General features: G+C 43.9%; 2 protein-coding genes across 7 annotated transcripts in view; one reads left to right on the top strand and one right to left on the bottom strand.

Moving 5' to 3' along the window:
- Positions 1-10,272, top strand: part of OXR1 (oxidation resistance 1) — a 305,238-nt gene extending 294,966 nt beyond the window's left edge. For all 6 annotated transcript variants that reach the window (XM_072151333.1, XM_072151332.1, XM_072151337.1 and 3 more), the window contains 3 exons: positions 973-1,068; positions 6,686-6,759; positions 8,675-10,272. In XM_072151333.1, the coding sequence (XP_072007434.1) occupies positions 973-1,068; positions 6,686-6,759; positions 8,675-8,810 (306 nt within the window). In that variant the 3' untranslated portion in view covers positions 8,811-10,272. The remainder of the gene's footprint in view (positions 1-972; positions 1,069-6,685; positions 6,760-8,674) is intronic.
- A 6,931-nt stretch (positions 10,273-17,203) lies between these two features.
- On the bottom strand, positions 17,204-20,102 carry ABRA (actin binding Rho activating protein). The gene is made up of 2 exons (XM_072151331.1): positions 19,319-20,102; positions 17,204-17,900 (listed from the first exon to the last, which is right to left on the bottom strand). Exons 1-2 carry the CDS (start codon positions 19,996-19,998, stop codon positions 17,420-17,422), a joined length of 1,161 nt encoding a protein of 386 aa, XP_072007432.1. The 5' UTR covers positions 19,999-20,102; the 3' UTR covers positions 17,204-17,419.
- Positions 20,103-24,293: the final 4,191 nt, after the last annotated feature.

Genomic DNA, 24,293 nt, shown 5'->3' with positions numbered 1-24,293 from the left:
TATAGCCAGTTACACCCATTGACTGATATACAGATATATCATGCATGAAGGCAAAAGTTTGAAGCCTTAGACTGGGAGTCCCTGCTTCCCTGTGGAACAACCGTGTTGTACTGAGAATGTGATCACCTCTCAGTGGTGTTGTAATGCAGGAAAGCAGGATGTCTTTGCACCATGATGCATGGAGCCCCATCCTGGTCACTAAGGTCAGTCCACAGCAGAAAGAATTTGCTCTACTATGATCATGATTACATTTGGTCACTTCTGTTCCCCTGGGATGTAGAAACTCCTGGCATCATATATCACTATGATGCATGGAGTCCCATCCCCGTTGTAGTGTTGGGTTTGTGAAATCCAGCCGCCATGTGTTCCGTGATTAAAGGACAAAGTACTGAGGCTAAAGACAACCGGATGTTAGTGCACTGGTTGCAACACAATCGCTATTTCCTAGTAGAATCCTTCATTCAATCAGCCAGGCAACTGCATTATTAAAGTGTTTTCCCCACAAGTTAGGCCCTAACCAAGAGATGAACGGAGCAGCAGGGCGCGCATGTACGGCCTACCCTGTTCACCTCTATTAGACTGACTCAGATAGCTGAGTGCCGTATGCGTCAATCTCCGTCAGTTCCATGTAGATGAATGGGGTAAGCCAGACATGCGCGTCCTTCTGCTCTGCTTATCCCTGCGACTAGCGGTTTGACTGGGGTACATCGGACTCCTCGTTTTAGTGATCTCGTTCACTGAGACCCCCACCGATCAGAAAGCTTGGCCTAACTTGTTTCATGGGGAAAACCCCTTTAACGTTATGGAGGATGCTCTCACCACAAACTTGTAACCTAACATATGCAAAATAAAGTTTTAAGAATTTATATTTTATTCTAAGAATCTCAGAGATTTGCCTAAGCCAGAACGCTGAGCGACGGTCGTACAGGATCGCAGAGTTTTATAAAGCTCGTGTTTTATGCATCTTTGCAGGTTTTCGGAGCGTTGGCCTCTGAACCCTTTAAGATCAGTGATTGTTTCTACGGCACCGGAGAAACTTTCCTTTTCACGTTCTGTCCTGACTTTCAGGTGAGTCCTTTTTTTAGCCTCCTATTATTGTATGATTATTCATGTATGTCCCTGCATATTCTTCATTGTTTCATGGTGGGGCAGATGCAACGTCACAGCCACAAATCTCTTTCTATTAAGGACGTAAATATTGATGTTCTATTCTTAGTAGAGGCCATCAATATTAGGTCAGTGACTGCCTGCACCACACAGGCATGCCAGGCCCGGGCCCTCATTACTATTTCAGTCCTGGATAATCCCCTTTAATCCCATGTCTGGGGGATTCGGATTGATCCCAAAGTGCATCGGTTCATTGATCGAATTTTTCAGCATCTGCAATGCAAGTGAGAAATGGCCATTAGTCAGTCGCACGTTCCACATCCTGTGAAGTTTCCTGGAAAATTCTTGATACTTTTTGCACATATAATTTGTTCAGGTCACTAAATTTATATGTGTAAACGTATTGGTCTGAGCAGAAGTGAATCCCCTCTCAATATCATGGAAACTGACCGTATTGGGAATCGCATAAACATGTGGTGTATTACCCTTGATGCGAGGTCAATCGCACACCATTCAGCAGTTCTGTATGTTCTACATTTACTGTTCTGATTCTGAAATGTAGCAGAGAAGAAAAAAATCCAACTGAATGTACCAGTACCATAAGTAAAACGTAACTTTTAATAATTGCTGATAAAATAAGTTCACAGTGAACCACAATAGTATGCACATCAACCATCTAATCAGCAAAAACACATCAGAAAGGGAGCTCATTCAGACCTCCAATAAGTCTCGTCCGATACGGTTCCCATTAAGGCGCCGTCTCCTGGTTGAGCGGTACTAGTCCGGAGGTACAGGACCTATTAAGCCCTACGATCGGTATAATACAAGTTATACTAGTATGTTGGCTAGATGTATTGGCATAGCCCATGCCAATACATCCAGCCACCATACTAGTATAACTTGTATTATACGGGCCACTGCTCGTTTTTGATTCATTTTAACCCCTTGATGTGGAGCTTTTGCAGCCATACTTAGCATCAAGGCTGCATAGTTCACTACATTACTTTATTCCCCTGATGAGTGTGTCACACGACGTACAAAACGCGTAGGGATTACATATTAGGGACTAACAGGGTCTGAATGGGACAGTCCTTATCAGGGCGGGAGCAATATTGCGGGGTCAGGATACTAACCGATCGTAGGGCTTAATGGGTCCTGTACCTCCGGACTTGTACCGCCCGACCAGGAGACGGCGCATCGAAGACTGGTGAGATCCACCCTATTATTCCTTACTGTCCGGATTAATGTTGGTCAGTGGTTTTGAGATTATGCACCGTGTCATATGCTATACAGGAATGCACTAAGGCACGGTGAGGTATTACTGGGGACCGTGTCATATGCTATACAGGAATGCACTAAGGCACGGTGAGGTATTACTGGGGACCGTGTCATATGCTATACAGGAATGCACTAAGGCACGGTGAGGTATTACTGGGGACCGTGTCATATGTTATACAGGAATGCACTAAGGCACGGTGAGGTATTACTGGGGACCGTGTCATATGCTATACAGGAATGCACTAAGGCACGGTGAGGTATTACTGGGGACCGTGTCATATGCTATACAGGAATGCACTAAGGCACGGTGAGGTATTACTGGGGACCGTGTCATATGCTATACAGGAATGCACTAAGGCACGGTGAGGTATTACTGGGGGCCGTGTCATATGCTATACAGGAATGCACTAAGGCACGGTGAGGTAATACTGGGGACCGTGTCATATGCTATACAGGAATGCACTAAGGCACGGTGAGGTATTACTGGGGACCGTGTCATATGTTATACAGGAATGCACTAAGGCACGGTGAGGTATTACTGGGGACGTGTCATATGCTATACAGGAATGCACTAAGGCACGGTGAGGTATTACTGGGGACCGTGTCATATGCTATACAGGAATGCACTATGGCACGGTGAGGTATTACTGGGGACCGTGTCATATGCTATACAGGAATGCACTAAGGCACGGTGAGGTATTACTGGGGGCCGTGTCATATGCTATACAGGAATGCACGAGGACACGGTGAGGTATTACTGGGGACCGTGTCATATGCTATACAGGAATGCACTAAGGCACGGTGAGGTATTACTGGGGACCGTGTCATATGCTATACAGGAATGCACTATGGCACGGTGAGGTATTACTGGGGACGTGTCATATGCTATACAGGAATGCACTAAGGCACGGTGAGGTATTACTGGGGACCGTGTCATATGCTATACAGGAATGCACTAAGGCACGGTGAGGTATTACTGGGGACCGTGTCATATGCTATACAGGAATGCACTAAGGCACGGTGAGGTATTACTGGGGGCCGTGTCATATGCTATACAGGAATGCACTAAGGCACGGTGAGGTATTACTGGGGACCGTGTCATATGCTATACAGGAATGCACTAAGGCACGGTGAGGTATTACTGGGGACCGTGTCATATGCTATACAGGAATGCACTAAGGCACGGTGAGGTATTACTGGGGACCGTGTCATATGCTATACAGGAATGCACTAAGGCACGGTGAGGTATTACTGGGGACCGTGTCGTATGCTATACAGGAATGCACTAAGGCACGGTGAGGTATTACTGGGGACCGTGTCGTATGCTATACAGGAATGCACTAAGGCACGGTGAGGTATTACTGGGGACCGTGTCATATGCTATACAGGAATGCACTAAGGCACGGTGAGGTATTACTGGGGACCGTGTCATATGCTATACAGGAATGCACTAAGGCACGGTGAGGTATTACTGGGGACCGTGTGGGACGAGACTTATTGGAGGTCTGAATGAGCTCCCTTTCTGATGTGTTTTTGCTGACTAGATGGTTGAAGCGCATACTATTGTGGTTCACTGTGAACTTATTTTATCAGCAATTATTAAAAGTTACGTTTTACTTATGGTACTAGTACATTCTGCTGGATTTCTTACCGATTTTTGGATGTATTTTTCTTGACTTGAAAAGTGAGTTGGCCAACTAGGCAACCATTTTCTGTCTTGTTCGGATTTTGTAATGTATCAGAGAATTATTTCACCTCTTATAGACCGTATTAGTATTGAGATTGTGTTAGTGGTGGACTAAGAGAAATACAATTTTAATTCATATACAGACTAGTAGTAGAGGGTGCACACCCGACGGTAGGCTATTATGGACACCTGTGTGCCATACGGTCACTGGCATTCACTATACTTTGTTCTCCAGATAATAAGATTAGTTACGGCTTAGTTTCAAAATGTCATATTTTTTTTCCAGTGACCAATAATCCACATTTATACAAGTAGAGCTTGCATCTTGTCCATGTGGTTGCTTATAGAACAATGCATCCGTCTGCTCCCTCTTCCTCCTCCTTCATGCTGCCTTCACCTGATAGGTTATAGAGGGCCAGACTTTGCAGTTGCACTGTTCTGGTGTCATTTTATAGAGAATCCTTATGCAATATTAAAAGCGAAGATTAAGTCCCTAGGTGCCACAGACGCACAGTTAAAGTTAATCGGGAGCTATATTTGAAAATTACACTACCTTTTGGATGTTTAATGGTGGATATTTTTAGGGTCTATGGCACTTATAAACACAGACTGAGAGTCTCTTCTTTAAAATGACACCAGACTTGTGTTTCAAGGCCTACTCTGAAAAGTTTGAAATATCATTCTAGGGATTATTTGAGTAAAGCGGTAGTAATGCACCCATGAGATCAGGTGATGGGTTCACCATGACGTTTTTCATTGACAATCTGTTAGTAAAATTATTATATTTAGGGTATTTTGTTAATGGCTTTTCTGAACCAGATGATCCTGTTACTGTTTTGTAAAGTCATAAGAGAATCTGAGCCTCTAAAATTAGAAAAACCAGCAGCCAATCGGAGTCTCTTAGGGAGCACACATTTCCCAGTTCCCCGGGGATCTATCCTCATCATCCGCTTGTAAGCCATTAATAGCAGCAACATCTCAGAACATGAGATTCTCCGTAATGGAGAGTTAATGCGTTTCATATATGTTTTGTAGAACTCTCCTTCCATCAATATTAGGTGCAGCATGAGGCTTCCATGATGATGGTCAAGGTTGTTGCTGTGTGGAAATATTTAGGAGAAAGGGGTGATTGTTCCACCGCTTTATTATGATGCTGGAGAAACTGCTACGTACGACGTGATCCACATCCCCACAGGATAGGGCATAGCAATCTGATCAGCGAGGTGTCCCCACCAAAACTGAGAACAGGGGTCTTTGTAAATTTATGTACAGACCTGAATGGAGGACTCTTGAGGATCCCACAACCAGACCTTGTACATGATTATACAAGTATTCTGCCACCTATGTGCATGGCCCTTCTATCATGTATGTGCACAGCAGGGGATGCAAGTACTGGACAAGCGCTATGCCCTCCTCAGTGAAGGCATCTCCTGATAATACGCCAGCACTATGTAAGGAATACATTTTATACAGTGTCCCGAGGTTAATCTTAAAGGACATCTACCACCAGGATGAAGGATTGTATGCAAATGAGCCTGAGGGGCTCCAGGCTTCATTAATACCTATGGAGTCTGGAGCCCCCCAGGCTCATTTGCATACATTCCTTCATCCTGGTGGTAGATGCCCTTTAAAGCCCATTGTCCATGAGTAGGTTTGGTCTGAGAAACTACATGCACTCTTGGCATTTTCCCTGAAGCCGAACCTCATAGAGGATAGTTCAGTTCACATATTAAAGTTTCGATCCGGGAAGCTTCAAAAGGCCACAGAAAACTTGTATGGATCCTGAACTGAGGAGGCCACGTCGCTGACTCAGTACTTGCATCCCCTGCTCTGAAGATACAGTAGATTTCTTTTAAAAACCAGGAAAAGTTCCTATCAAAATCCGTCACAATTAACCAGGGACATTACTCTTAGATCCAGGCACAGTGACTGTGGTAATCTTCTTATATATGTTATCCATGGCCTCCTTCCACTTAAATATGTACCTTTTTTTAAAATCATGCTATTGAATCAGAAGGATTCTGTGTCATAGCTTCACAGGCTGTTACACTGTCCAGGAGCACTTTCCCATCCCACTGTGTCAGATTACATCAGGCAGAGAGTGGGGAAGTGCTGAGGGGAAGCAGAGAGGAGGAAGAAACTGTGTAACAGCTTGTGAAGCTACAGCATGGAGGTGTTCTGCTAAACCCCCTCCCCCCCAGAACAATTCTTCTGGCTCGTTGCCATAATTTTAAAGGTTAATTTTAGAAGGAAGGAGGCCATGGATAATAAATATAAGAAGATTCCTACAGTCCCGGTGCCTGGATCTATGAGTAATGTCCCTGGTTTATCGGGATGGATTCTGATGGTACATAGTTGTCTTCTGTTTTCATTGTAGAATACCTGTGTAATCTTGTATAATGTCTGGTTGTGGGATCACCGTGGCTCCTCCTTTCATGTCTGTAAATAATAGAAGATTAAATACTATAATTTACACAGTAATAAATACTGTGCAGAGTTCAAAGCAACAATCCACAAATGACAGTGATCAGATGGCGTTGGTTCTGTGTGACCGCTATCCCTGAGGCTCCGATATTTCCTTTATGAACAAGACTTTTCCTCTTTCCTCCCTAGGTCTTCAAATGGACGGGGGATAACATGTTCTTCATCAAAGGAGATATGGACGCCCTAGCGTTTGGTGGAGGAGGGTAAGTGGCTGCTTTCCTAGTTTGTTCTAGAGATTACAGTCTGACACATAGATGTGAGCGGAGACTAATTTTCTATTGCGTGCACCAAGGCAAATAATCCTGCGACACCCAACTGTAGAGGACACATTTTTGAAGTTTCCCCCCTAATGAATAAAGAGCAGGGTCACTACATATAGAGCAAGGTCACTCTGCCCCATTGAAGGTTTTGGTCTTTTTCCGAGACACTGGGGTAACAATTGTCGAATCCCCAGAGATCTGTCACTTAACCCTTTGCGCTGTGTTCTTGAAAGGCCAACAAATATAAGGGGGTCTCCCCTTTGACTTTGAACCAACTTTTAATTATTAAAAAAAATTAATCACAATCAGTAATAGTGTGTGGGAAAACCTGGCAGAAAGTGTTTTGCTTTCTTGTAGCCCCCAGGGGAAATCAAGAATCACAGCAGGGTACTGCATCTGCTGAACTTCTTCCATATTGTGTAAAAGTCCTGCAAGCAAAGGATAAGATAGAATAAAATCAAGTTACAAGTTGTATATCAAATTCGGCAGACATGGTAGCTTAGATGGGACGGGGAGACCCTGTCATCCTTCAGTGCATCTCTGATCAGAGGTTTGTGTGGTCCAGATCCGCACTGCTGTGCTACGATCTACTAGCTGTAATACCCGATTCATGGCTGTAGGGGGAGCTCTTTTCTCTTTATTATATGAAGGAAGTAAATTAGACAGCAGAACAATTTCTAGGAAAGGCCAAGAGTAGTTGGCAGAGGATGTCACCCAAAAATCGGCCATGCCAGCGCCAGTGAAATGTGTTAGGCCCTTTGTACACAAACCTTTTATTTTTTTGTCCATGTACTACGTGTACCTTGCATCACACGGTCACATTCACTTCAATGGGAAATATGCTCATCCATTTGAATGGCCGCATTTCCCACTGAACAGTGTCAGAGCCATGCGGCCTCGCCCTCCGGCAAAGGATGTGTTTATGTTGCGCCTCCCCTGCTTCTTATGGAGAGGGGAGGAGTGAGTAGCTCTTACCCCCTACTCTCCTCGCTTTTGCATCCAGCCATAAGTCCTATGGAAGGACACTTAGATGTTATAACTGGGCTGTGCATTTCTCCAATCCGGAAAACAAGGCCAGGCTAAGGCCTCATGCACACAAGTGTTATTTTAGCCTGTGTGCTGTTACACAATTATTTCTATGAGCATATACACACAGCGGTGTTTTCCATGTCCCCATGTATGAGCAAATTTTATTCCTGTTCTAGTAATCCCTTTCTCACATAGCGATGACACACAACATCAGATCCATTTGTTTGACTTGGCCTCTATCTCTGCCTATCTGTGATGGGTTACCCCGGCCTCCCATCTCTCTGTGATGGGTTACCCCGGCCTCCCATCTCTCTGTGATGGGTTACCCCGGCCTCCCATCTCTCTGTGATGGGTTGCCTCGGCCTCCCATCTCTCTGTGATGGGTTGCCTCGGCCTCCCATCTCTCTGTGATGGGTTGCCTCGGCCTCCCATCTCTCTGTGATGGGTTGCCTCGGCCTCCCATCTCTCTGTGATGGGTTGCCTCGGCCTCCCATCTCTCTGTGATGGGTTGCCTCGGCCTCCCATCTCTCTGTGATGGGTTGCCTCGGCCTCCCATCTCTCTGTGATGGGTTGCCTCGGCCTCCCATCTCTCTGTGATGGGTTGCCTCGGCCTCCCATCTCTCTGTGATGGGTTGCCTCGGCCTCCCATCTCTCTGTGATGGGTTGCCTCGGCCTCCCATCTCTCTGTGATGGGTTACCCCGGCCTCCTATCTCTAAATTGCTAAATTGTGCTTTGTATAATCTGCATGTTGGATGAATGCGGGCAGTAATGCCCATATACATGACCACTATGCTCCACTTAGCGTCTCGTTTCATCTTTCTTCTGCAGAGGAGAATTTGCCCTGTGGCTGGACGGAGATCTGTACCACGGGAGAAGTCACTCGTGTAAAACGTTTGGAAACCCTACCCTTTCTAAGAAAGAAGATTTCATCGTTCAAGACATTGAGATTTGGGCGTTTGAGTAAATATGTACATTACTCAGCGACTAAAATCTCTCCCCCCTCCCCCCATCCCCTGTACAGACCAGAGACTCTGTGTATCGCAGCTTACTAATATATATCCTTTTAATATATTTGTATTTTTGTTAATATTTAACCATAGTTACTTTTTATTTTCGGTAGCTATATCTATTTTCAGACATGAATATTGGGTGAAGATGTAATTGTAAGTTTTTCTGACGAATATTGTACTTCCTCCGTCACAAAGTCCGGAACATATCAGACGCAAAATGATAAGGCGACATCTCCATAGGCTTCAAAGTATTTCAAGAAAGGGGATCATCTTCATAACCAGTTTATTCTGTGCTTCTAATGCATCTAGAATGAAGTCACGCGACTTTGTATTGGCGTTTGGTCAAAAGGTTCTTGCACTATTGTGTCTACAGCTGCTTTGTGTTTCTCCCTGATGCATTGGTAAAGGTGTCCATCTACCTTCACTAGGACTGAACACCCAGACTCTTGGATGTGCACAGGCACACCCGGCTTGGCTGAGAATGCATGTATTCTCAGGGAAGAGAGTGGAGTAAGCCATCGCCAGACACCTCTGACATTTTCATCAAAGAATTCGGTATGATACAATTTGTACATTGTCCAATCCTTACTTCCTCCAACATCATGAGAAGTCCCACATATGCTTAATGTAGGAAGGAAAAACTTCCTAAATTGAGAGATTTAGCCAAACTTTCTATTGTGCGTATCATGGCCTTAAAGGAAATCCAACATTAAAAGCCGAAGCTGTTTGCATTAAAAAGGAGCATAGCCTAATCACTAACTCCCCAAATTCAGGACACCCCCCCCCCCCCCCCCATTCAGGACCCCCATTATCATAATTGGTGATCACCATTGGCAAGTTAAGACACTTTTATTCCTTATCCATAGGATACAAAATATTTCTTATTGGTACAAAGGATCTGCTAATCTGCAAGATCAGACTACAGAGGACTTGTTTGTAGTCTGTTACCATGGAGAGACCAAAGCAGTTGACATTATAAGAGTAGGAAACTCCGAGGCACCACCCATTACAAAATTGCTTTTTCCTTTTAGATTTCCAAAATTGTTGCAAGGTTCTTTGTGTTTTTTTTGTTTTTTTATGATGGTGAACACCGACGGTTACTTAAAATTTAAAAAAGAAAAGAAACACTTATTTTTGGGTGAATTTGCCAGAAAAAAAAAAAAAATAATCGCGTATAAATAATATAAATACAAGGGTTGGGGGGGGGGGGGGAAATTTAGCAGGAAAGTTTTTTTTTCATGTAGTTTTGTATCGAGTGCATCTATGTTGTACATCTCTAGTGCCCGATCTGACCAAATGGTTGACGTGTCTGACGATAAATAGACAATATTGTAACTCGTATTATTCGTGGAAATATGCAAACTGTCATGTGACCCTCAGAGGAATAAAAAAAAAAAAAAAAACTGAAAAAAAAAATGACACCAGTCTAGACTTATATCGGTAGCCGTTCTGTAGAGAAATAAGCCTCTTATTGTGCAATAACTGCTCCGCAAAACGCGTCCGCAGCTTTCTAGTCTGTGTTCTGCGAGTACATATTTGCCGTTCTCGATGTGACAGTGGGGTATATAAATATATATATATTATATTTTTGTGCTGAAGACTCAGCTGTTTGATAAACATTGTATATGACCTTGTAAATTTAATGTCGACAGAGTAGCGTCGTTCTTTATAGAAATGTGTTCATTTGACGGGTTTGCTTCTAGCACTTTAACAAAAATGTTTATTTTTTTGTTTTTGGTTTTGTTTTATTTTTTATTTTTTGGGAGAGGAAATCAATAAAAAGCCAAAAGGAATCATGGGCCTTGCACCTTGGCAATCAGAAACCTCCCCCAACTGCCCCCTCATTCATGTGTTTGTTACAATGGCCGCCATATGCCACCAGTCTTTTTGTGTGTGTGGTTAGTAGAAGCAGGACTGTGAAATATGGATTTATATTACCAGACTGTAGCTTCTCTATATGCACACTGCTGTGCTCTGTATAGAGCCAAGAGCACAGCAGTGTTAGGACATCCCATCCCCTAGTGCACTTGCCGTTTTACAAACCTGACATATAAATACAATTTTTTTTTTTACAGTCCTGCTTCTACTAACAACATATCCAAAGGTAAGGTTACATGCATCTCCTGCGCCACCTTCAGTTGTGCACAATGAAATCTACCGTACTTGCAGACAGTCTTTAAAACCTGATTTTTGGGCACCCACCACTAGAGGGGGCTTTGGTTCTCGCTGCACATAGTATGTAATCTAGCCAGAGAAATAATGCTATTTAGACCTAAAACTTCATTAAGAGGAGGGGGTTCACTCAAAGACTAGACCTCCACAGAGGCGGAGGTTGTCCGCAAGTATTCAATCACACAAACATCAAAATAGTGATCTAGTTGGATTTCTTTGCTTGTCACACAGTCGTGGTCAGTGTCCTTTATCACGTCCAACCACAGTGTCTAGGAAGGGACTCCTTGCATCATAGTGATATGACAGCAAGAAGAGACTCCTTGTATCCTAGACATATGACAGCAAAAAGGGACTCATTTTAACATAGAGATATATGACGGCAAGAAGGGACTACTTGTATCATAGAGATATATGACAGCAAGAGGGGATTATTTTATCATAGTGAGATATGACAGCAAGAAGGTATTCCTTGTATCGTATATCACTATGAATCAAGGAACCCTTTCTTGCTGTCATAAATTGCTATGATGCAGGGAGTCTCTTATTGCTGTCATATAGCTCTATGATACAAGGAGTCTTTTCTTGCTGTAGTTAAGGTTACGGTATGATGACCTGTGGGGAAGGAGCAGCGCCATGCATTATGTATCGCTATGATATCTGTGGTCGTGTGATTCATGACCCCATGAATCGTCCCTGACCCTATGAACACCACGTAAAGCAGATGCAGGACAAGTTTAGTATGGCCTGTAGCACACAAGCGTAATGGTGCACAAAGCACAAGACCTCCCCTCCATGTTACAAATAGTCAGAGCAGCACCTGAAGATGCAGGGCTCTCCCTGAGATGTGAGCTCAGAACCTGCCAATTAGGGGGCAGATCGCACAATCCTTACAATATAACACAAGCCCCGTGTCTGTAACTAGTCGCTGAACTTCTATAGATGATATCTATAGGGTAAGTGGTGGCCATACACAATCCGTTATCATGAAGAGGGGAGAAAAAAAATGTACAAATGCCTCCGAATCAAAAAGATCCTCAAAGGGAAGACATTGTAACTACACGTTGCTAATGCTGAATGTGAATGGAGACGTAGGGCATCTGTTTTCTGTACATAGCGCTGTCCTCCTGCTAGGCCTGATGTAGAATACGTGTAAATATCTCCGCATTTCCCCTTCCGGTCTTCCACAGCAACTATTACTGTCTTTGTGGATTGAAGACCATTTACTAATCCTGTAATGGATTTTAAGTACTATAAGGTCATAGTGATATAATTATAAATATATGTATAAATATATATAGTAAATAAATTCATGTATATTACAGCATTGTGTCCGGGCTTGGTTTTTGTCCAGGGATGCGTGTTGTTTTCTGTGTATTAGGGTTATGTGTTCTACAAGAGGGACCTGGAGATGAACGTGTTATGGTTTGTACATAGTAAGGTAAGGGGGTGGTTGTGGATAAAACACCGAGACTGTCCTGGATTTCTGAGTCTATAATGCTCCGTTTAACATGTCCATGAAGGAAACCGGGCCACAAACCAAGCCAGGGGTATGGGGCCCGGTTTTGGATGTGTGGAGGGGGACCCATCCTCCCCTCTGCATAGGTAACATAAGACCTGCCCTATTTTTTGCATCACGGCTTGCCGCACTGTGCCCATGCACCTCTATAATAATAATAATAATTCCTTTATTTCTATAGCGCACACAGATCCCCCCCAGCGCTGCACAGAACTTGTCACATCAGTCCCTGTCCCCAATAGGGCTCACAATTTAATAAACCTACCAGTATGTGTTGGATTGTTGTTGATCCTGGGAATTGAACCCAGGTCCCCAGCGCTGCAAGGCTGTAATGCTGACCACTAAGCCACAGCGCTGCCCTACCGCTATGGCGGCCGCGAGCTAGTTGCCATAATTTTTTTTTTTTTGGCTAGTTCACAACAGCCATTTGTGGATATGTGAATGGAGTCTTAGGCGCACTTCTGCCTCTATTCTTAAAAGCAGGGGTGCACAACCTTTATTGGTCCAAGGGCTGCATTGTCATACCCGTAACTTCAAGGGGCTGTACTACTAAATGGCACCATTGAAGCACCAACTACCATAGTACAGCACTAAATGCCACCCCAGAAACCAAATACTGCCTATTGACAATAACTAATACAGTCCCTAGACCAAGTCATATATACAATGCCTAAAAATCTCAAATTAAAGGAACACTCCAGTCAAAGCTGACCGAATACTACATTGTTCAAGGGGCCTTGTCTCCAGGTTCCAGCAAGGTTCTTGGAATAGAATAAAAATGTATTATTCAATTAACGAGCTTTGAATGGAGTGTTCCTTTTAATAATAGATTCCTTAAAGGGGTTTTTGACACAAAGCAAGTTTGGCCCTATTGACAGGATAGGGCCTAACTTGCCAATCGGTGAGGGATCCCCCCACAGATCACGAGTACGATGGGATATACCCCTTGTGACACCCCTAGATGACCAGAGCCGCTGGTCACACATGGATGGGCTGCCCTGGTCATCTCTGTGGAGTTGCCAGAAATTTGCTGAGCGCCCTACTCGTCAATGTCCGTCAGCTTCATAGAGATGAACCGGGCAGCCCGCCCATGCGAGACGAGGGTACATCGGACCCCTTTCTCATGATCTTTGGGGGTCGCATCAATGAGACCCTCCCTGGTCAGCAATATAAGTCCTATCCCATACGTTGTTAGACACGTCTGGGCGGATTCCTAATGTGTCCTCACAATCTATGGCATAGATGTATCCCATTGTATTATACGCCCGGTGACACCTCCTCCACCCTGAATACGGGTGGAGAAGTGAAGAAAAGAAGCCGCCAGTAATTGGCTGCTGCCGATGTACGGGGTGTTTCCCCAGTTATGTCACAGTCCTTCTATGGACAGTGACATCGCCGATGTCCTCACTCCTGCTAAGCGGTGTATCTGCTCAGTGAGGCTGGAGGATGGATGCAATACACTGCATCCGCTCCCTTTAGCCTTCTATTGCCTCCGCTGAGTGTATACGTCGCTCACCAGGATGGAAAAACATTTTAGTGGATGCGCCCATAACTGGTCAGACGTAGGCGACAACTCTGCCTCCTTCAGCCGGTATATGTCAATGGGTAACACTTTGCGTATACGTTAGGAGCTTATACAAAAATCGTAGTGAGAAGCCAGCCTAATAGGAGAAGGTTAACTCTGTGATACCTTTATAATGTATATGCCAGGACCTGCAGGAATAATCTCTCTATAATCTGCTCGCTAAACTCAGACATGTGTAAGATCTGAAGATCTTGTACAAGCCTCACTTCCAGGATGTGTCCTGATGAGACCTTTTGGACGTGCAAATCCTTCAAACAGTCTATAGAAGTTTCCAGGACGTTACCCTTCTCCAAACTGATGTTGCTATTCCAATGAGACCCTTCTGGTGCTTCTGTCTAGTTAGTTAGGAGAGTGCTCTAGTTTAAAGGGGTTTTCCCATCAGGGCATTTAATTCATTTGCCATATGTAAACATTTCTTTAATTGGATGTTATTAAAAGAAATGGTCCTGTGTGAAGATAATTTCTCATAAATGTAGCCATGTTGTTACTTAGAAATGAGATTGGATACGACCACCTCACATTCAGGTAGGGGTGGCCAGACATGCGCTATTGAGTCCTGCCTGACCACCAGGATTCAGCGTTCATTACCACAGGACGGCTGTAGTATATGCAGTGCCTCCCGGACATTTCATATACAAAAACCCTTTGTGTCTTTGTGCAATCATTCCAGCAGAGGTGGCCGTATCCAAGGACACAGTCTTATTTCTAAGGGACCACATGGCTACATTTATGAGAAATTATCTTCACACAGGAACATTTTTTTTTTAATAACTTCTTATGGAAGAAATGTTTATCTATGGCAGATTAATGAAACTAAATGTGAATGCCCAGAGGAGAATACCCCTTTAAGGCTGTCCCTCATTATGGGGCGCTGTTAGACCCCTTACACACAAGCAAGTGTGACCAGTCCAACTCACATCACACTTGCACAAGTGTGGGCTGGAACATCTGACCCAAACACTTAAAACTAGAACTGAACTGACATTCTGAGTTCAGGTCACGTTGCTCAGCGTTTGGGACGGACGTTCCCCTGGGTGTGTGATGGGAGTTAGACTCCTTGTGTGTACGGGGCCTTAGTGATAAGGTTTTATGGCCTTCACAACTGGGTCACTGTATTGCGGTTTATCTAGCTGTGGTGCAATTGAAAAAATAATAGATGCATTCAAAAAAATACATTTCCTACTATCGTTACCGTAGTCTTATTTTTTTTTCAAATATCTGGCAGGGGGCCTGGGGGAGGGCTCCTTAAGAACAAGAACAAGTGCAAGACACAATGAGGCTTATTTACTAAGGGTCGCAGATCGCACTTAGGACTGTGCACTGTGTTCGGGATTTGCATGGCTTTGACGGGTATTTAACAGGGGTTTGCGCTGGAGTTGTGTTGCACTCGTGCCGTCAGACGATCCCACTGATTCAGCGCGGGATTTAAGATTCAAATTGTGTCGCAGGACGATGCACTTACATGCACCAGGAAGAAGGTGAACTCTGTTGGACATGAGCGGGGAAGTGACACATGCAGGATATCAGGCGCACGATCTTAGTGAATCGCGTGATAGTGCTTTATCGTCGGACAATGTACTCCAGCGTACTGGTAAGTTAATGAGCCCCAATGTGTTTCGTATGTGAACAAAGCAAGACACAAGGTGCTCGTTCCTGATCGCATTTGTGTGGGTCTAATTGTATCTGTGATCGGGAGTTACTAAATACAATTCCAACGCCACGTGTGAACGCAGCCTCACACTTCTGCATACAGGAGAACTAGGCCGACACTACTGGTAGGGGAGATGGATGGAGAGTACACACACATGCTGGTGAACCCAAAAAAAAACCCTTTGACGTCTGGGTTTTCTATGAGAATCGGTTTGGAATGCCGCAGTATTGGACCCACTTTTTATGGAAACTCTAGTATAGAGTTATTCTAGGTCTTCTCTAGGAGGGGGTCTCCAGTATTATACATCTGTCCTGGGGGGGCCTTCAGTATTATAGTCTGCTCTGGGGTCTCCATTATTCTAGGTCTGCTCTAGGAGGGGGTCTCCAGTATTATACTTCTGTTCTGGGGGGGTCTCCATTATTCTATGTCTGCTCTAGGAGGGGGTCTCCAGTATTATAGTCTGCTCTGGAAATGTTCTCCAGTATTATAGTCTGCTCTGGGGTCTCCATTATTCTAGGTCTGCTCTAGGAGGGGGTCTCCATTATTCTAGGTCTTCTCTAGGAGGGGGTCTCCAGTATTATACATCTGTCCTGGGGGAGGCCTTCAGTATTATAGTCTGCTCTGGGGTCTCCATTATTCTAGGTCTGCTCTAGGAGGGGTCTCCAGTATTCTAGGTCTGCGTTAGGAGTGGGTCTCCAGTATTATACTTCTGTTCTGGGGGGTCTCCATTATTCTATGTCTGCTCTTGGAGGGGGTCTCCAGTTTATACATCTGTTCAGGGGGGCCTCTAGTATTATAGTCTGCTCTGGGAGATGTTCTCCAGTATTATAGTCTGCTCTGGGGTCTCCATTATTCTAGGTCTGCTCTGGGAGGCGGACTTCATTATTCTAGGTCTGCTCTAGGAGGGGGTCTCCAGTATTATACATCTGTTCTGGGGGGGCCTCCAGTATTCTAGGTCTGCTCTGGGGTCTCCAGTAGTCTAGGTCTGCTATGGTGTGGGGGGGGGGGGGTCCTCCAGTATTCTATGTCTGCTCTAGTGGAGGGGGGGTGGTCTCCAGTGGTCTTGGTCTGCTATGGGGGGGGTCCTTGTCTGCTCTAGGGGGGATATCCAGTATTTTAGGTCTGCTCTGGGAGGCGGTCACCGGTATAATTGTTGTCTGGCTTGTGCACTGTATTTGTAATCCGCTCTGCGGTCCATTAGTTATTGTACGGATGCAGTATTTGGTTTCTGGGGTGGTATTTTGTTCTGTACTGTGGATGTTTGTGCATCTAGGGTGCTGGTTACTGGCGCGGCCCCTTGAAGTTGAGCTGCATGCCAATGCAGTCCAAGGACCGATAAAGATTGTTCGCCCCTGCTATTAATGGTCAAGTGTTGAGATCTTCTATGGAGATGAACATGATAATAATGTAATGAACCCCCAAGTACATACACAATATAAATAATTTATTAAGGTAAAAAAAATAAACAATAACAAAAGTAAAACACAATAATAAATAATAGAAAATAAATGTTCCTGTATCATCTACAGCGTTGTGCATGGAAGACGTAACAGCAGAAATCATTAAGACCTGTAAGAGCAAAGCTGTGTCCTTAGATGGTCACCACTACGCAGAAGACCAGCTCTTCATGTAGAGCCCACTACAGCAGGGTTATAATCACATGATCATCTCTTCCCTGCCACAACATTTCCCCCTCGAAATCCACCATTCCATGTTTTCTGGCCCTCAGCAGGATTCCCACCACCTTATCCGAAATCCGTACATATCTATCAAAGAGTTCTCCGAAGGTGACCCGGACCTTCCCGTCCTTCCCTGGTTTAGCCATGGTTGATATGATGAAGCAGAGGTCCTTCATCTCCCGGTGTATGTGTGCCTCGGCCCTCATGGCCCTCTCGGCAGTCTTGGTTCCCTCCTTGGGACGTCCATAGCCCTTGTCACCCTTCTGTAACCGTAGGGACATGGCATATTCATGGTCAAATTCATCACTGAAGGGATTGAGCTTCTGGTTCAGGGCATGGTCCCCCGACCACTTCTCCCATTTCCCCTTGATGTTGGTCACGGGGCTGTATCTCTTGTAGGCCTTGTTGATGCTCTGGAGTTCTCCTACAGCCTTGCTGCTCCTGTAGATTTAAGAAACATACATTTACTCACTTATTTAGAGGACAGGACATATATACAGTTTTGCACACTGTACACCTGGACTGTAAAGCGTGGTGCCTTTCCTTTTCTAATCCAATAGTGTAAGCCTTGAACTTGGATGATGCCCTCAGGGTATGTTCTGTTGGTATGTGTTAAGATTAGTTGGCATCAAACCAGAAAGCCCGGAGACTGATTCAACCAATCGGGCTGACGATGTAAAGAAGTTACTGTCTTATAGAGGTCAGTGGTAGACAGACCCCGGCTTCAATACGATAATAACCCCCAAAAATCTAGTAGAAGACCTCTCATTTTGAGGGCAACTATGTCTTGTTTCCTGCTGGTCTCCTGGGACCTCGGTGGGCAGAAAAATCCCTGGTCTGAGTCATCTGCAGTAACCAGGTCTGGCCACTACACAGAGAGTGGCGCTGTCCACTTTATTTTTTCTGTTTATCAGTTGCTGAGAACAAATGTGGCGATTCTAGGTGGGCACCCCCACCAATCTGACACAGAGGACCCATTTTATTGATATGTTATCATTATTTTAGTCCAGGAACCCCCTTTAAAGTCTCTAGTTGAAAAATCCCTTTATGAAATATCCATAAATTATAAATAACATCTAAATCAATATGACAAGATGCCTAACAGAGCTGTATTTCAAATACCCTAACCAACAAATCTCTGCATGTAAAACAGCGCCTCTAGTGGCCAAACCCAGATTACCATGTATTCATATTCGCATGGTGTCGTATAATCTATGTCCTCCTATATTGTTATTTTAAGGGATATGATGATTAATCTGGGATTAAACACTGATGCAAAGTGGATTATTTCCTGTAAACAATAAGCCGAGGCAAATTATACTGAACCGAGTCCCATTAAATGTTTTAATAACGATTCCTCTAACTAAAAGTGACTTTAATGAGAAGATATTTACATATTTTAGAATATATGAATTACTGGAAAGTTTACTGTCCTCATATTCCTCCATCTTACTATCCTGCCATATACTATATATCTGTAATCCTTCTCATATATATTACTGAGGGCTAAATAAAGACCAGGCAGGTCCATAGTCTGCAGCTGCTGAGGCTCTTCTTTGCCTTAGGACTTAGAATAGATCTAATGGACGGTGCAATCTTTCTAGTATCTGGTTAATGCTCATGAGAAGGAGTCCAGGGGCTTAAACCAACCTTAAAGGGTTTGGCCAGAAAAAACTTTTGATGGGCAGTTGTGGCATCCTGGGACATCCGGACAACTGCTTCCTTGTGTTTCCCCCTTTAATATGGGTTTAACATATTTGTGGTGAAGGAGACGTTACTATAAAACATTTTAGGACTTGAACATACTGGGTGGCTCTAGCGGCATCTATAGACACACAGATGAAAGGAACAGTACTTACAGCGAAGACGTTGCCCTCTTGATCCTGGCCGTGTCTTCTCCTGTAAGGTCCGGCTTCTTCTCCAGGTCTGTCTTCGTCTCGCCCTCATTTTCTCCGTATCCACTGTCTTCCGTTTCCAGACTTTCACTCCGACATTCGGCAAGTTTTGGTAAAGGCCTTGACACTTCCTCCGGTTCCTCTCCATCGTTTTCCATATGCTTCCAGCTTTTGGTGAGTTGTGATACCAGATTAGAGCATTTCCTTCTCCTGGTTGGAGACACTTGACCTTGTAGTAATTTATCAACCATGGAGTCATCATATCTGCTGTGTATTTGAGTGCAGGGTTCCTTCTCATACTTCTCAGTCAAGGAACCAATGTCCATTCCTCTTTCTTGAGCTTTGCTTGAAAAACTTTTGGTCACAGCTTTGGTTTTTATGTGTGTCTCGGCAACATCTTCTGAGGGACACGTGGCTTCTGTTTTAGGCTCAGTTACGATCACAGACCTGGGCTTCTCCTCCAAGGTTGACTTGAGGTCTCCATCACCTGGAACCCAACCTGAAGGTTCTTGAGCTTGCTTCGTTGAATGCTCTGACGCCCATTGCTGCCATCCTCTTGTTAAACTGGAGACCAACGCTGCAGTTTTAATTTTCTTCACCACTCTTTGAGCAGGTTTCATGGTTGTGGTTTCATTAGGAGCCATTATAGTGTCCTGAAATCTTCCCTTTTAAATACGTCAAGGAAGCAAATCATGAATCCGCGCTCTTGGTTGTGTTCTTACAATGAAGTGAGGTGGAGAAGTTGCTTGGCTTTTAAATAGGCTGGATGCTTGATAGTCCTGGAAAAAATGCCAAGCATCCGTGACCAAGAGATGGTCTGTGACACTGTTACTTTTTACAGAGTGGAGGATTAGGTGTCATCACAGCAGCAGATGGAAATTACAGATGGTAAATAAGCCACACAAGATACATATTGTCTACTTGGCTTCGTTCTCCTTTAACCCCTTAACGACTTGGCCTTTTTTAGTTTTTTCACTTCCATTTTTCACTCCCCACCTTCAAAAATCTATAACTTTTTTATTTTTCCACATAAAGAGCTCTGTTATGACTTATTTTCTGCGTAACAAATAGCACTTCGTAGTGACGGTATTCAATATTCCATGGCGTGTACTGGGAAGCGGGAAAAAAATTCCAAATGCAGTGAAAATGGTGAAAAAACACATTTGCGACACTTTCTTGTGGGCTTGGATTTTACAGCTTTCACTGTGCACCACAAATGACATGTCTAATTTATTCTTTGGGTCGGTACGATCACGTGGATACCAAATTTGTATAGGTTTTATAATGTTTTCATACATTTAAAAAAATTAAAACCTCCTGTACAAAATTTTTTTATTTTATTTTGCCATCTTCTGGCGGCAATAACTTTTTCATACTTTGGTGTACGGAGCTGTGGGTGGTGTCATTTTGTGCGACTTTTGATGACGTTTTCATTGCTATCATTTTTAGGACTGTGCGACCTTTTGATCACTTTTTATGAATTTTTTTATATTTTCCAAAATGGCAAAAAAATGTCATTTTTGACTTTGGACGCTATTTTCCGTTACGGGGTTAAACGCAGTGAAAAACCGTAATTATATTTTGATAGATCGGACATTTTCGGACGCGGTGATACCTAATGTGTTTATGATTTTTACTGTTTATTAATATTAATATCAGTTCTAGGGAAAGGGGGGTGATTAGAATTTTTAGGTTTTTTTATTATAATTTTTTTTTTTTAAACTTTTTTTTACTTTTACTATTTTTCAGACTCCCTAGGGTACTTTAACCCTAGGTTGTCTGATCGATCCTACCATATACTGCCATACTGCAATATGGCAGTATATGGGGATTTTACTCCTCATTCATTACAATGTGCTGATAGCACATTGTAATGAATGGGTTAAAACAAGACTGCTTCGGGCCTTCGTGAGACCCGAAGCTGTCATGGCAACGGATCACCGCTCCCCGTGACGTCATCGGGGAGCGGCGATCCGCGGCAAGATGGCGGTGCCCATGCGGCGCCATCTTTTTGGAGCCTCCGGCAGCATTGCCGGGGGCGATCGCCGTGAAAGCAATATGCAGCAAAGACTTACCGGCTATGGAGAGGGCTCGTCCCGCGAGCCCTCTCCATGCACCGGGACCTGGCGCGCGCCGTACTAGTACGGCGTGCGTCGGGAAGGGGTTAACACTCCTGATATCATATTGTAATTCCATTTTGCTTGAAAATATATCGATTTCCCTGAAGGGTTATCTTGCTTATTCAAGATGTCATATTATAGTAAGATCTCAATCTCTCTATAGCTGACGGAAATTGCCGACAGACCCCTCTTTTTCGTGATCTGTGGTGGTCTCAGCATAGATCCAGGCACTATGACGGTGGTCATCTTATTATATTTGGTATCCATGGCCTCCTTCCTTCTAAAATCAACATTCAAATTATGTTAATGAGCCGGAAGGCCTCTGGGGGGTGTTACATGAGACCTTCCATGCTACAGCTTCACATGCTGTTACACGGTCATGCCCATCACTAGATTAATGACATTTTGGGATAGTGATCCAGATTTATCTGGTATTAATATCCAGCTTGTAACACAGCCACAAATTGTATCACTGATGAGAAGTTGTCAGCTTTGGGGTTGAAACAATCTTTGGCCTATGTATGATACTTATAGAAAATGAAGCAGCAGTCTGTTGAGATCCTGTGTTGAGGCACTGTGACTATTGGCTGCTGGGGGCAACATGACTATTGGCTGGTGTGTTGGTATACATTTTCATGGGTAAAGTGGGAGTGATTTTGATTATCTTTGGTGTGTTATTTCTTACTCCAACCCAGTATGTATCCTGCAGGTCAATACTGTCTGACCATTTTGTACTTGTGTGTATAACCCTCTCTTGATACCCTGTTCATATAACATAATATAGTTCTATAATGATTTGCTGGTCATTATTTTAACATAAACTTTGTGTATGCCCCCTCCCCTCCCCCCCTTTGCAGTGCCAGGTATGTCTTCACGTGTGCATTGTTCTCTAGTCTTGCTATTTTTAATGTATATTGATTTAATAAAACTTATATTTTAACCTTTTGATTAATTTGTGTGTAAAACTTGTTTTTTTCTTTTTGGTTTAATGTCCTGGTCATGTGATGTCACACAGGTGCATTGCTCATTATATCCCTAGTCATGTGATGTCACACAGGTGCATTGCTCATTATATCCCTGGTCATGTGATGGCACACAGGTGCATTGCTCATTATATCCCTGGTCATGTGATGGCACACAGGTGCATTGCTCGTTATATCCCTGGTCATGTGATGTCACACAGGTGCATTGCTCATTATATCCCTGGTCATGTGATGTCGCACAGGTGCATTGCTCATTATATCCCTGGTCATGTGATGTCACACAGGTGTAAGGCTCGTTATATCCCTGGTCATGGGATGTCACACAGGTGTAAAACTTGTTATATCTCTTGTCATGTGATGTCACACAGGTGCACTGCTCGTTTTATTCCTGGTCATGTGATGTCACACAGGTGCAAGGCTCATTATATCCTTGGTCATGGGATGTCACACAGGTGCATTGCTCATTATATCCCTGGTCATGTGATGTCACACAGGTGCAAGGCTCATTATATCCTTGGTCATGGGATGTCACACAGGGGCATGGCTTGTTATATCCTTGGTCATGGGGTGTCACACAGGGGCATGGCTTGTTATATCCCTGGTTGTGGGATGTCACACAGGTGCATGGCTCGTTATATCCCTGGTCATGTGATGTCACACAGGTCCCCTATTCGTAATATCCCTGGTCATGTGATGTCTCACAGGTGCACAGCTCTGATTTCTCTCTTTGATACTAACAAGCCGTGTATCTGTGTGACATCATATGACCAGGGATATAATAAGTCATACACCTGTGTGACATCACATGACCAGGGGCATGTGTCTGTCCATTGGAAGTAAACATTGCAGCTTTCAATAGAATGACAGCAAGCAGAGACCTAGAAAACAGTGAGTAATTAATATAGAAAGTACAAAGGGAAAATTGTATAACTTTTCATTACACAAACAATATCAATTATTTGCTGATAGTGTACGAACCATTTAACAAAATAACTCGATAGGCGAATTGGGGTGAAGTGGGATGCGTCATCTTTGAGTGCATCAAACTGCTAAACTGTATCAGCAACCAGGGGGCAGTCACAGGGGCGTAACTTGAGGCGGTGCTGAGGTTGCGGTTGCACCCGGGCCCAAGAGGTTTAGGGGGCCCTTATGGTGTCACTTTACCATATGAGAAGACTATTACTATAAACCATACATTATATTCAGGGGCCTGGCACAGATTTTGCACTGGGGCCCATCAGCTTCTAGTTACGCCACTGGGCAGTCACCTTCCTGCACTGTCAATTAGAGCAAAGCCGTAAATTAGGAGTGACCCCCAGAAATACAAGAGCAGGTCCTGGCTAATCAAATCCCATGCTTGAAACTAAAAGCCATAAAAATAATAAAAATCCATATATAATAAAGTATTAGGTCATTAGACCAAATGCTCAAAGCCTTAACACAGCAATGACATCATTCATGATGAACTCACAAGGAAAGATGATAAGAACGTCTTGTACAATGAGCTGACGCTCTTATTTTAGTCCATTGCCCACAGCGGCGTGAAGAAATCTTCCTAAGATAAAATGGAAATAAGCCGATACTTCTGTGAATAATACCGCACACCCTCTGTGATCCAGTCAATAGGACATGTAGTACCGTCGGTGAAGAGCAAAGAAGATCCTGTAATATGAGCTATAAGGGGCTGACACCACTGATGGCCGGAGACTCGCAGGAATTTTCCACAATAATATTGCAATCCAGTGCACAAATAAAGCTCCTATACAGCACATCGGGACACAGACTAGACCAGTGATGGCGAACCTTTTGGTGACAGAGTGTCCAAATTACAACAAA

Source organism: Engystomops pustulosus, chromosome 5 (assembly GCF_040894005.1).
Source record: "Engystomops pustulosus chromosome 5, aEngPut4.maternal, whole genome shotgun sequence".
In the NCBI taxonomy this organism is placed as follows: domain Eukaryota; kingdom Metazoa; phylum Chordata; class Amphibia; order Anura; family Leptodactylidae; genus Engystomops; species Engystomops pustulosus.
This window is presented reverse-complemented; position numbering and strand designations above follow the sequence as displayed.

Bases quoted from the DNA above. Each gene is read 5' to 3' on its own strand.
- ABRA (XM_072151331.1), bottom strand. From the start codon at position 19,998: ATGGCTCCTAATGAAACCACAACCATGAAACCTGCTCAAAGAGTGGTG. The intron at 17,901-19,318 runs GTAAGTACTGTT...TTAAATCTACAG, and splicing joins AAGAGGGCAACGTCTTCGCT to GAGCAGCAAGGCTGTAGGAG.